This window comes from Primulina eburnea, chromosome 7, assembly GCF_022965805.1.
Source record: "Primulina eburnea isolate SZY01 chromosome 7, ASM2296580v1, whole genome shotgun sequence".
Lineage (NCBI taxonomy): Eukaryota > Viridiplantae > Streptophyta > Magnoliopsida > Lamiales > Gesneriaceae > Primulina > Primulina eburnea.
In genome coordinates, this window is record NC_133107.1 from 5,470,243 (window position 1) to 5,484,557 (window position 14,315).

The 14,315-nt window shown below is 30.9% G+C and overlaps 1 protein-coding gene across 5 annotated transcripts; it reads right to left on the reverse strand.

Moving 5' to 3' along the window:
- Positions 1 to 11,002: 11,002 nt before the first annotated feature.
- Positions 11,003 to 14,103, reverse strand: LOC140836888 (transmembrane emp24 domain-containing protein p24beta2-like). Of its 5 annotated transcripts, XM_073202755.1 has the most exons (6): positions 13,981 to 14,103; positions 13,548 to 13,751; positions 12,667 to 12,853; positions 12,478 to 12,585; positions 11,632 to 11,804; positions 11,003 to 11,140 (listed from the first exon to the last, which is right to left on the reverse strand). In XM_073202755.1, the coding sequence occupies exons 1-5, from the start codon at positions 14,086 to 14,088 to the stop codon at positions 11,671 to 11,673; spliced, it is 741 nt and encodes a 246-aa protein (XP_073058856.1). In that variant the 5' UTR covers positions 14,089 to 14,103; the 3' UTR covers positions 11,003 to 11,140; positions 11,632 to 11,670. The 5 variants fall into 5 exon arrangements, with proteins under 5 accessions (XP_073058856.1, XP_073058859.1, XP_073058855.1 ...); XM_073202758.1 differs by lacking the exon at positions 11,003 to 11,140 and having other exon boundaries at positions 11,378 to 11,804; positions 12,485 to 12,585; XM_073202754.1 differs by lacking the exon at positions 11,003 to 11,140 and having other exon boundaries at positions 11,378 to 11,804.
- Positions 14,104 to 14,315: the final 212 nt, after the last annotated feature.

Genomic DNA, 14,315 nt, shown 5'->3' on the forward strand with positions numbered 1-14,315 from the left:
ATAAAATATTTTTAAAAAAGTGTTCTTCAAATGTAAATTTTAAACAACAAATGAGAGGTGTTTTTTATGTTTTTATAAATGAAGACAATGATGAAAATAAAAGATTATTTTTAAATATAAATTTTTTTTTAGAATATTTATCCAAACACGTATTTGTTCTTAAAACAAATTTAAAAACAATTTTTTTTTTGTAAAAAACAGTTTCTGTAAAAAAGGTTGTGCTGCTGTTGTTATTGTTAAGGATGAATTATTGAATATTATATTTATATTGGACTGTTTTAGATGGCTCGATCTCTATGATGTTTGCGGATGGAAAACCAATAGTTTGGATACATCTTCCATTCTAACAAATTATACTGTACAAAAATTCTTGTGAAACGATTTTTTAAGTCAATTTTATGAGACGAATATTCAATTTGAGTCATTCATGGAAAATTATTAATTTTTATTGTAAATATGGATATGATTGACTCGTCTCACGAATAAAAATCTATAAGATCGTCTCACAAGAAACATGCTCTACATATTATATATATTTTGTTGCTTCCACATAATATCTATAAATAGTTGGATAGCTATCCCCTTTGTATTTTAGACATGAATTTTGGGTTTATAAAAATGTTAAACAAACATTTTCCGACATACAAATCGAATGATAAAAAATGAAAAACTTATATATACAATACAAGTTACAAGACTAAAAATAAAAATAAAAAATGTGCAAATTACATAGGAGATAATTTTTTGAAATTCTATATTCAACGAATAATTAATCCGAATTAAAGTGATGCTTTTACAGCTGTTCTCGGAAAAAATGTGAAACGATTCATTTCCATTGATTGTATTTTTTTAAGAGAAAAATGGAAATAGGATGGTCCAGATTCTAAGTGAAAAGTGGTAGCACAAGAAGTGGGTTGAGGGCACATGCATGCATAAATGTATATGTTAGCAATGATTTTGTAAACGTAAACACAATTGCAGAGACTTTTCATTGATTATATCCCCGCTTTGGTGATAAAATTAAATAGTACAAAATTTTGTCCAAGACTTTAATATAAATTTATGAATTTGCACCATGCTATGAAATGTAAAAATGAATGGATAAGATTGTGTTTGAATCGGAAGATATTTAAGATCATTAGTTTAAAATGCATCTATCTAAATACAACCTAAAATCTCGATAGTTTAAATGTGTGGGCTGATTTTGTATTAAGTAACGAATATATAGAAATAAAAATAAAAATTCAAGTAATACAAGTATGAATTTGATCCCAAAAAAAGAAAATTTTTGATGGAAAACTTGCGCACAAAGTAATCCCTCGAGTTTAACGCAGTAGATTGCAAACCGCGCTAGTCAGGTAAACCGCAGTAGGAAAATCATGTGTGGCAAACTCGTTCTAAAAAATATTGGTAGAAAGAATCAAACTAATGAGCATTTGGCGATTATCTTACTTATTCCACAAACTCAAACATTCGGATAAATCTCGGATTTTTTTTTAAAAAATAAAATAAAAATCTAAGTATATTGTAATGGTGTCGGCCTTCCAGCTTGCTTTGATTGATGTATAATTTCTTTTGAAGATGAATAAATTTACATTTGAAAAAAAATGTATGAGAATTATTTAATAATCTCAAGTAAAATTTCTTTTAGAATAAGTTAATGGCCTCACAAAAACAAGATCACAATTACAACAATCATTTGTCAATTTCAGAATCTTCAAAACGTTAATAAGCATTCTCAACACTTCATCCCAAAGTGTAAATGAAATGAATTAAGTCTAACAGTAGTAAAATTTTAAGTATCGGATCCGGCTCGAATTAAGTATATTTGAGTTACAGCTCTATTTTTTAATTTTTTTGGCTCAAGTTCGGCTTGAAATATTTGAACATATTCACTAGACATTCGAACTATTATTCAGATAGTAAGATTCAAGAACGAAGATTCGAAAGCTCAAAACATCTGAAAGACTCAAAATGTATATTAAAGTTTGCGAGTGGCTCGGAACTATTGAACAAAACAATTGGATTTATTTACAACCCTATTTCAACCCTTAATGTAAATTTTACAAGCATATGCTGCTCGCGGAGAGTGCAATAATTTAGTGGCTGAGAAATCAAAATATCGGGTAGTAAAAAAAATTGCATTTTAAATTACATTTGGATCGAATGATTTGACTTTGAATCCATATATCAAATTCATTGTATCCACGCATTTGATTCAAAAATCGAATGATTTATAATTTTCAGTGTTTCTCAAGTAAAGGGGTTGTGGATACTGCTGTACGAACATCCGATGCTGGATATCTCACGCGCAGACTTGTTGAATTAGTTCAACACATTGCTATACGTCGAACAGATTGTGGCACTGCTCGTGGTATTTCTATGAATCATCATTATGGGATCATGCCAGAAAGGATTTTTATCCAAACATTAATTGGTCGTGTATTAGCTGATGATATATATATATATATATATATATATATATATATGGGCACACGGTGTATTTCTACTGTAAATCAAGACATTGGCATTGGACTTGTAAATCGATTCATAACCTTTCGAGCGCAACCAATAGCTATTCGATCTCTTTTTACTTGTAGAAGTGCATCTTGGATATGTCGATTATGTTATGGTTGGAGTCCTACTCATGGTGACTTAGTTAAATTGGACGAAGCTGTAGGTATTATTGCAGGCCAATCTATTGGAGAACCGGGTACTCAATTAACATTAAGAACTTTTCATACCGACGGAGTATTCACGGGGGGTACTGCAGAACATGTGCGAGCCACTTGTAATGGGAAAATCAAATTCAATGAGGATTTTATTCATCCGACACATACACGTCATTGCCATCCCGCGTTTCTATGTTCTATAAACTTATATGTAACCATTGAGAGTATAGATATTCGACATAATCTAAATATTCCACCCAAAGTTTTCTTTTAGTTCAGAACGATCGATATGTAGAATCAAAATAAGTGATTGCTGAGATTCGCGCAGGAACCTCCACTTTGAATTTTAAAGAGAATGTTTGAAAACATATTTATTCTGACTCAGATGGAGAAATGCACTGGAGTACCAATATGTATCATGCACCCGAATTTACATATGGTAATGTTCATCTATTGCCAAAAACAAGTCATTTATGGATATTATTAGGAGGGACGTGCAGATCTAGTCTAGGCTCATTTTCGCTCCACTAGGATCAAGATCAAATTAGCGTGCATTCTCCTTCTGTCAATAGAAGATCCACTTCTAACCTCTTAGAAACGAATGATCAGTCGAGACAAAAATTGTTTACTTTATATTTTTTTGATAAAGAAGAAGAAAGGAATCATAATTATGCATACCTTAATCAAATTAGATGTACTGGTTGTTCTAGTGTATATATATATATATATATATATATATATATATATATATATATATATATATATATATATATGTTCAGTCTTCTCTTATATGTTCCAATATATATATATTTTTTAAAAAAAAAAAGAAGAATAAGAAGAAAAAGGGAAATATCTTGGTTTGAAGGTATCATCGAGCAGATGGACTAAATGAATGCTAACCAAAAAGGGTTAAAAAATCGTACAACTTTAATCTTGATAGATAAATTCAAGCTAAATGCTTACCCTAACCGACCACGAGACTAGCTCATTCACGTTTCGAGTGAAAATCACCCAACTTTCCCCACCAAGCTAAATTTCTTATATTTCGATTATCATTTCATCTCATATCTATTCCAATGTCAATGGACCCCATAGCATTTACATTATCGCAAAAATCTCGTCAGACAATCTTACGGATCAATTTTGTGATACAAATATTCTATTTGGACCACATCTAAAAGAATATTATTTTTTATGTCAAAATTTTAATTTTTACTGTAAATATGAACATGATAGACCAGTCTCATGAAGAAATATCTGTGAGACCGTCTCACAAGAATCAGATACTCTATTCGTCGATGTTCTCATACCATGGATAGAAATAAATCTTCCAGAGATATACATACATGTTGGCCACTGGACAAAATCCCACAATGGAAGGAAAAAAAAGTGGCAAAGCAAAAGATGTGTGAGCCTAATCCTCAGATACAAGAGAATTAATTTAAGACAAACCAAACAAAAAAAGGGAAACAAAGTGACAACAACCACCTTAAAAGAAGAGAAAAAATGCGCCACCTATATAAAAAATAATCAACATATAGTAATATTATATGGTTTGAAATTGTCCCTTTCTCCCAATTACTTGTATAACATTGACAATTTTAAAACACAAAAACCTATATGAGATCGTTTTATGAGTCAATTTTTGTGAGACGGATATATGACCGACCTGATCTATATTTTTTTTTCATTTTATGTCAAAATTATTATTTTTACTATAAATATAAATCGAGTTGATTTGTTTTATGTATATAGATTTATTTGAGTCTGACATTATGGATTATTATGATTATTTATTTAAATGTGAAAAGGACTGCTTGGGAGAAGATGCTCAGAGGGTTAATAGGTCTCTGAGCAAAGTACCATGTAAAAGTTCTCATTGGTTACGTATGAGAATTTCCTTGAGAAAACTTTCTTTCTTACCCCCACAATTTCGTGACGTCACATTTGGTGAAAGAAGAAAAAGTCCTTTTGGAAGAAGTTGATTTACATTTAGATTCCTTTTTTATATAGAATTATCCGATCCATATTTGCAATATGACACCCCATGTTTGTTCAGATTGGTTTATACAGTCATTTAGAGAGAGAGAAAAAATTTATTGACGAGTCTTTTGTAAAGGGTTGTCACATGCTATATCGGGAGTAACACTTCCGATATAACCAAAACCACCCATAGATAAACTTGTGCGTAGTACTAAATCTCATCCAAAAACAAGTAAGATCCATCTGATTTAGAGAGGAGGAGAAAAAAAATCTATTAAGAAATATGATGTGAGGGGTTGTCATATGATATATCATGAATAACACTTCCGATATAGTCGCAACCACATTTAGATAAACTTGTGAAGAATACTGAATCCCATCTCAAAACAAGTAAGATCCATCTCACCTAAGGGTTAGAACTAAAATGAAGTAACAATGACAATGTCTTTATATATATATATATATATATATATATATATATATATATATATATATTCCTCTGCGCCAAATTACGTGAAACGCTATGATAACGCAGGATTTCCCCTCCAACTGCCAAATGTCGCAGAGGAGGGAGGCTTGGCGCAGAGGAGAAACCCAGCGCCAAAATGGCGCTGGATTTGGTCCTTTTTTTTTTTTGTTTTTCTTTTCTAAATGTTTTTTAATTAATATAAATATGTATTAAATATTTTTAATAATAATATTATATAATTGATGAGTAAAATTAAATAGTGTTGATATAAAATATAATTCATAATAAAAATTAAAACACAAAAAAATTAATTATTATATTAAAAATTTATAAAATATTTCTAGTTTTTTATTTTATTTTTGACATTTTTAACTCTCGTAAATATATAATTTATATAATATCAGAAAAACCAACATCAAAATTTTGAAATTAAAATTAAAATACCCAATTGAAATACCAATACAAAGATAATTCATAATTGGAATACAAATTCGAAGATAATACATAATTGAAAATTACAAAGATAACAATGCGAATAAAAACAAAAATGACAAACAAGGTAAATGATCAATAATCTTCTAAATTAGATCCCGATCCTCCAAAAACACCAAAATATTTCCCAAATGTGTCATTTTCGTGTTGTCCATGTTCTTCATTTTTTTTTCAAAATTTTGGCTCGTTCCTTTCGAACAATTTCGCGCATTTCAGGATCACCTATCGTGATTAAATCCATGTACAAAACTTTATTCTCCTCTTGAAGGGTTGCTAATGCTATTTGTTGTTGTCTAGTTTCAATTTTTTTTGTTGAATTGCTAATTTGAGCTGCTCATTTTGTAATGCTAGGAGTTTCATCTCATAACTTTGTTGAAGTTTAGTGGATCATTTTTGTAATATATTTATAAGATCGTGATGCCCTTCTTTCATTGTAGATATCAATTCCAACACATTGTCGTCCTTTTTTTTCTTTAGTTTAGATTTTTTAACACCAAGAGGTCGCTGGGATGAAGTGCCGCCTGCATTTTCATCACTACTAATATTAACATTAATTATAATTATATTATTAAATTTATAAATAAATAGTAAACAAAAAAAGTATTCTAGGAATATACTTTTTAGTGTAAGATTTGAAGTAAATGGGTTGGAGATGAATGCTATATTTGGTGCAGAAATTGCACTATTTTGGTGCATTATGATTGGAGATGGCCTAGGAGTTAGAACTAAAATAGAGTAACAATGTCCATGTCTTTCTATATATATATATATATATAAATATATATATATATATATAATGTTGATTTATTGTTCATTCATCGTGTTCATCTATGTGTCTATCGAGAGGTGTATTTATCTAATAGATATATAATTTGGATATGTTTCATCATATACGAAAGATGAATAACACATTATTGAATGACACGGTAGATGAACAACATATCAAAACTATATATATTTTACAAATTCGGTATAAAAATGTACATAGAGAGTGTGGGAGATAGTGGAGCATCTTTAAAAATGAATTTGAAACTCATTACATACTTTCAAGAACGTGGCATGTGATGAGCCTCCATTTCAAGGCATCAATTCTTAATTGTTTATTGCCTCAAGTTTTTGTATACTGCTTGGGAGGTCACATGAAGGGGGTGACCATTGAGGCCGGCTCACTTCTTTCATATTTTTATTCTATCTTACTTATCTGTACAATTATATATTATTTCTATAGAAACAGATTGAATTATTGGACACTACTACCATAAAATATAAGGAAATATAACTTTTCCCCTTAGCTCTTATGCATCATCTCAGACAAAAACGGGGTCTCAGGGATATGTATAATATACTTTTTTCTTCTAACTTTTATAGATATGAGTAGGTGTCATGTTATACGCTCTCACATATACATATCAGTTAGACATATCGATCCCATTAAAGTAATACTTTTTGTATGAAAAATAATATTTTCATTTGTCGGATCGGATCATAAAATTGATATGTGAGACAGTTTCATAAGAGTTTTTGTTTATACATAAAAATAAAATTAAAAAAATTCATTTGTATTTTGAGATACAGAAAATTATTTGTTTGTTCATATAATTAATTTGCTTGCACACATAACAATTACATAGTAAATATTAATAGCTAGTCGTTTAGAATTAAGACAAAGTATATTGTTTATTAATTAATTTTTTTCAAGGAGCTGATATGGTTAATATCATGCATTCTTATATGTCAACAGCTCTTTCCGAGAGAGAAGAAAATACTGAGCAATAATAATAGAAATAATAATAATGTTTTAATTAATTGATTAAATTTCGATTATAATTTGTATATCTTAAAATTACAGTCTTATTGATTTATTAATTAAAAGAACCAATCACAAATCAATTATACCATATTGGTTCGAGTTAATATGCAAATTCAACATATTTTATGACATAACTCGAAAAATTATTGGTTATGTATTAAATAATATTAATGCTGGATATATATCCTTTAAATCGTTATGGTAATTATGATAAATCCATTTTTTTAGAATTAAATGACCTGAAGTTGAAAAGATAGACAATATTTAGAAAAACTGCACTTTCTACTTTCTGTATTATTTGTTTGTTGTTTTGCGATTTTAGTATTACGGTATTATTATTTTAGTTTTAGTATTATATATATATATATATTTTTTTTTTTTTGTAATTTTAGTCATTTTACATCGAAAACGTTGATGTGAAACTTACACATCAACGTTATGTCAGAACTATAAACGTCGGAAAAAAGATTGAAACGGCCAAAATAAGAAAGATAACAAATAAAAAACAAATTTTTATAACACTATCAAAATCGCAGATGAATAAACATATATCTCTAATATTGCAGCTTTCCCATATTAATTTGCATCGAGTTATTTTTGTAACATTGAATTCAATTTGCCCGTAACAAACTATCAATAACGATTTCCGAAAATGCAACTCATCGGTGGTTTAAAAAATAAGTAAAACTTTTTATTTCAACGAATAATCAATCATATCAAATCTAACACTAAAATCTTAAGTTTCGAACTCGATATACAATTATACATAACAAATACCAAATATTTTTTCATGTATTTTTTTAAAAAATACGGTCGAAGAAAATCTACAGCTCATCATATAATGAGATTTAGTACGGCCTCACGTCGTGTGGAGACAGTTTCCTAAATGTCCATGTAATAACCAATACAGATTTTTTTTCTGCAGAAGACTAATTAATTATCAAGAGAATGAACATCGCATTGTCCAAAATAAATAAATAAAAATTATATATATATAATTATACTAACTTTATTCCACTAAACAAATTACTTTTCAAATGACGATACTACCACTATCCTACAAAATAAATTTCATCTACATTTAATATAATTTGGTAAATTCTTTATACAAAAATACATATTATTTATACAAATTACAAATCTTTTTAATATAATCGCATCATTATTTATTGGAAAAAATTCACACATTTTCTATACAATAATTTTACAAACGACAAAAAAATAATACTAAGTAGTTTCAATATTATTGTTGGTAGTTTTCAATATAAAATTTAACTTTACTTCAAAAAAAATCACCCATAAAAAAAATCAATTGTACAAACACACAACACGTACATGCACTATATAGAAAGTTTAAGAACCATGTTTTCTAAGAGGTTAAACTTATTCAGGGTGGGATTTATTTTTAAAAAAAAAATCTTTACACGTATCATTAAAAAATTGCAAAAAAACTCGTGTTACACGGTCTCACGAGTCAATTTTGCGAGAACAATATTCTATTTGAGTCACCTATAGAAAAAGACTTTTATTGTAAATATAGATATGATTGACACGTCTTACGAATAAAGATCCATGATATCGTCTCATAAAAGACATACTCAAATTTCATTCTCTCTGCGTGAGCTTGCATGCGATTACCAAGTATGGTTAGATAACGAATATTAAATATCATAATCTCAAAAAGTCTCGTGACTAATTTAGTTATGTTTGAAGTCTGTTTTGGCTCCCACTGTTTCATTATATTATTCTTATTAGTTGAATTAGTTTTAGTTTCTTAATTAGTTCCATATTTAGCTATATAATTATTGTTTTCGTACGACAATTACAAGGATTAGTCTGGTCTAATCTCCAAATCGAAGTCATAATCATTGTCTCCTATGTGGCGTACGTTTGTCATTTTCTTTCCTTAATACAGGGGGTTTGCATCACTAATTAACCCTTACTTTAATGGCATCATTAGTACTGTAAAGGAAACATTAAACTTTTCTTGGTTATAATTTATTATATATAAGCTCACAAGGTATGATTAAGTCAAGAATAGTGTGTTGAAACTTGCAAGTATTTTTTGCTTTATTTAATAAAGCTAGACTTTAATTTGTGGTTTGGAAACATTTGGTTGGAATTTCTAATTTTATAATTTGGTTCTATAATTTCATTGAATTATTTGTTTAGTTACTTCTAACACTGAAGAAATTGAACAAGTTGAGCTTGAATCGATTTATTTGATTTGGAGAAAGATCTGATGGATGGATTTCAAATGACACGCAAGTTGTGTATATTTGAACTTCAACACGATTACTATTAAAATTGCATAACTTGATAGAAATATAGGATTTAGATTTAATCACTACCTCGTGCCAGAACGAGGTACCAAAATCCTGAAGGATTCGAAAAGGAAATTACAATGTACTGAGCACGAGGTACTATAGGTTTAGTGCCTGGAGATTAGTCTTGTAAACATGTTATATTTGTGCAACTTCAAGTCTGTAAATTGGTTCCCTGGACAAATGAAGAAGTCTTGACTTGGACTTTGTTTTTTTACTTCAAAATCGGTATGTTGTGTCTTTATGTTTGAAGGACACAAAAAACATTCCTTCTGGTGACCGGATAATGATTGGAAACTCGAAAAATTTGTTCTGCGACAAGGGAGTGATCGACTGACAGATTATCTGATTGGGTTGTAGCTCAGAAAATGGATATTTGGTCTCTATCAAGAAAATTATCATATCATGGCTTAGATCGAGTGTTTTCAGTGAACTTCAGTGAATTGGTCTTATTGGAACCTGGATGCCTGCATTGTAGATCCTCAGGAAACAGATTGTATTGCTCAAAAGATTTTTCATGATCTGATTGTAAATGCATGTTAAAGATGTCTATAATCTGTAGTCTTCTATGAGTTTTTCTTTGGTTTTTGTAGCTGGTCTATAGTACTTATCTCTTAGTAAGAAATGTAGTCATGATACTTAAGTATTTCCTTGTAAAACCTGTTGAATTTTATCTTAAACTTTTTGCAGGAGAAAGCCCGACCTTTACCGAAGTTTAGTGAATGGGATGTTAATGACCAAACATCTGCAGAGAGTTTCACTGTCATTTTTTGACAAAGCCAGGGATGAGAAGAAGACTGGTGGAAAGCCAGATTCTCCCAGGAAGGTGGATACAAATGCAAAGCATGGGGCGGAACATTTTAAACCTCAGGCTGTAAGTTATTGCGTTAGATACTGTTCTGTTAAAAACATTGAATCCTTACTGTGAACATCTTCTGCCCGTGTGCAAGAAAAATAACTTGCAATGACAGTTGTTTTTTTCCCTGGCTTTATCCAACTCTGTTGTGGAAGATCTTACAGTTTCATGTTTGCACATTTCCTACTTGGGTATTGTCTACTGACCCTTTCTCCTGTTTTCATTCTATTTGAACGGAAGCAAATTAAATTTGTACGACTTCGCTTATATTATGGAACTTTTTAATTCATCTGGTATTAACAGTCTAAGCTAACTACTGGTATGCTTCATTAGCAGAAAAAATGGTGGTGTTGCATGTCGAGCCCGAATCTGGAATCTTCAGTAGTTTACAACTGAAATGTGTACGAGTGCTGATAATCATAACAGATCGGAAACAAAAGGTCTCCCAAGCGGAGCTGCGGTAAGGTTTCAGGCATGAGAGTACTCCTTTTTGTGTGCTGTAAATTGTGTTGTTGGAGAATGAATCATGCAAACCTGGAGGGGAGAAAACATGTGTTTAAGTTCTCTGATTGATAGCAATTAAGCCAATTCTATGTTTGACATTGCTTTTGATCTCTTTCTTGTATTTATTTACAGAATATTTGCTCCTCCAGTTAATTACAGTTTTACTAGTTTCCCAAGTTTTCAAAATCCTACATTTCGGTTTACTTGTCTCTAGAAAATAGGCATTAATTGTTTACAACAGCTCTAAGCTTCCTGTCACCATTAAAATATTCTAAATTTTTACTTTCATAAATAAGTCGAGAATCGTGTTGTTACAAAACAGCCCATTAAAAAAATGGTAAAACCGAGGCAGACCACTTAGAATTTAATATTGGCTATATTTACAAGAATGTCTGCTAATAACATTTCAACAAAAATCTTGTCATGGTAAGGACATGACTGATCTTGAAACAGGTTTTCAAATGTAAATCTACTCCAAGATATATTGTTTCCGAAAAGAGAACAAGAGGTGTATCTCGAACCTAGAATTCTGCTGCCGGTCAGGCACTGGCAATATGACATTAAACTCTGGAGACCCCTAGCTTTCTTTCAAATAAACGACGCAAAATGTAGACTTGCAAAACACTTGCTCCTATCAGAGCTGCCGATTCGAATAAAGCTTTTTGGATAGCTCGTTTGCCCATTTTCTCATTCACTGCTCAACCAATTCGAAAATCAGCTTTAATTATTCAGCTATCTAAGGAGTGACTACAACTGATCGTCAGTAAATGTGTAGCCAATGTATAAATGGTTTTGGGTGGATAACAACCAGAAGCCATACATGAGAAGCATCCTCAATCATACAAGTTATACACTGTAAAAGTCCACTTAAATTCAAGGTTTTTTCGAGGAAGAACGGAAAAAGTAGAGAAGACTGGACAGCAAACCCTTCTCTCGAGTTTGGTTTAAGTTCAGCATAGGAAAATTGAAAGGAAAACAAAGAACTTTTGTAAATCATTTGGAAATTTTTTACATTTTTCCTTAACGCCAAGCATTTAGGATAAAAGAACAACACCTTATATTTGGTGAGAAGAATAGGATAATTAGTTGAGACTAGCTTTTCTCAAACTCTTTCAGAGACAAACTGATAATCCAGATGGAGACCAAAATTTAGTAAACACATAATACAGGAAGTTCACTGTGAATGCACATAAGATCATGAATCAGTGACGATGACGGTTTTCCGGGCACAGGTGTTTGGGCCATATGATGCAAGAAATTCATAATAAAAGTAAAGAAAATGATGTCACATATTTTTGATTGAATGAATATAAAATAGCAAAGACAGCCAAAATCAGTCCGAAAGATATAACAATAAGTAAATTCACCAATTGCCTGTCGATCAGTCTGAGCCTCTAGCCAGTGTTGCTCAAACTGAATATTGTACAAAGCTTCCTCCAACTTGCCAATATGATCGAAAAGAGGTTTAAAATGCTCTGCATATGCCAACAGATCACTTACTTGAGTTAATATTCTAAATTATTCATCACAACAAAAGAAAACGAAGAAACAATCACCATCTTTAGCATGCTCATCATGGTAATAGAAATGGCCCGCGTGGACGTCAAAGTCTATGGTTTCATGATAAGGAGATTTGTTGGTGAAACAAAATCGGTAAACTCCTTGATGATAGGCCACGAACTCGTGCTTCTCACTTGTCTTGTCACGAACATCGTGGACCTGTGAACCATCTGGTCCCTTCACCTGAATAATATTTTTTTTATGAGAAACAAAATCTTTTAATGAATATAAACAAACAATTATTTTGGAAATATAAATCGAGATATAAATCTTTCACATGGATAATTCGATGAAAGACAAATCCATAATTCCTAGAACAAGCAAACATACTCTATAAACATTTAACAAGAAGTTTCTCGTAAAATGAGAAATATATCCAAAACAACTTACAAAAGCACAATTATTCAACAAAAGCTACAGAATACTAGCAATAAACATCCACTGGGATAATTTCTCTCTGATTTTATAAATACTGGGATGCTATTGGTATCAACTCTCAAATTTGAGTAGCGGCTGTGACATTTTGCCTACACTCGTGACATTGTGCCGGCATTCCCAAGGACAAGACGAGCTAAAAAATTTGGTGAGAATCTAAACCGTGCTACAAATTTGTTTAAAGTGGTCATAATTGAGAAAAGTAAAATTAGTGTTTTAAGAGAAAAATAAGGATCACTTTTGTTGGTTCATCAATGTTCAGCAGAAATTGAAATGATGAATATATGCAAGGATGTTGATTCACAAAATTCTCGATATCATGAAAATACTTATTATGAACAGAAACCCAACATCACATTCAAACAAAGACCCCATTTCTACCCTGGAAAAAAAAGAACGAGATAAAAGAAAAAATTACATATTTAAATAAAGATAGAATTACCACAAGGTCCACGCCATCTTCACTGTAATGCCAAGAACCCTCTGATTTAATGACGACGAATGAAAAATGCACAGTATTCCCATATTCCACCTTGTGGGAGATGCACTCCTCTCGATCAATCACAAATCTTATCCCCATACTACCTTCCAAAATAGCCAAAATCACAATCACCGCCACCGCCACGGCCACCGTTGAAAGCCTCATCTGCATCCCAAATCAAAACAAAAATCAGTTTAAGCTTCATCGGGGCTGAAACAGAAAAATCCCAAGAATCAAATATTCCTTTCCTTAAATTTAAAGAACGGAGTTTGTTCGGAGATATCAAAGCTGTCCGCGAAATGGGTTTTTCTTTTTTATTTTTATTTTTATTTAAAAATAATAATAAGAAAGAAAAGGCAATCAATCCAAGATCAACCCACTAGATTATTATTACCGTACATCTTTGAAACATGAGCTTAGGTTTGTGAGAGTCGAGGAATGAGTTGACTTGGGACTTGGTGTCATCTTCCACGTCATCTTTGAGAAATTCCACGTACCACATAGGAAATTAGACCAGGGTACCCAAAATTATATCATTTTTGTGTTATTTTTCCACAACATTTTTTAAAAAATATGAAGTATAATTATAGTGTTCTCTTTTCTTTCTTTTTTTACAAAGGAGATAGTTTTTAATTTGTATTTACATATTATAATATCTAAATACAAGAGGATATCAAATATGAGTGGTCTCATGTGAGATCGTCTCACGGATCATAATTTGTGAGACAA

Bases quoted from the DNA above. Each gene is read 5' to 3' on its own strand.
- LOC140836888 (XM_073202755.1), bottom strand. From the start codon at position 14,088: ATGTGGTACGTGGAATTTCTCAAAGATGACGTGGAAGATGACACCAAG. The intron at 13,752-13,980 runs GTAATAATAATC...TTTGGGATGCAG, and splicing joins TCATGTTTCAAAGATGTACG to ATGAGGCTTTCAACGGTGGC. The intron at 12,854-13,547 runs GTAATTCTATCT...AATATTATTCAG, and splicing joins AAGATGGCGTGGACCTTGTG to GTGAAGGGACCAGATGGTTC.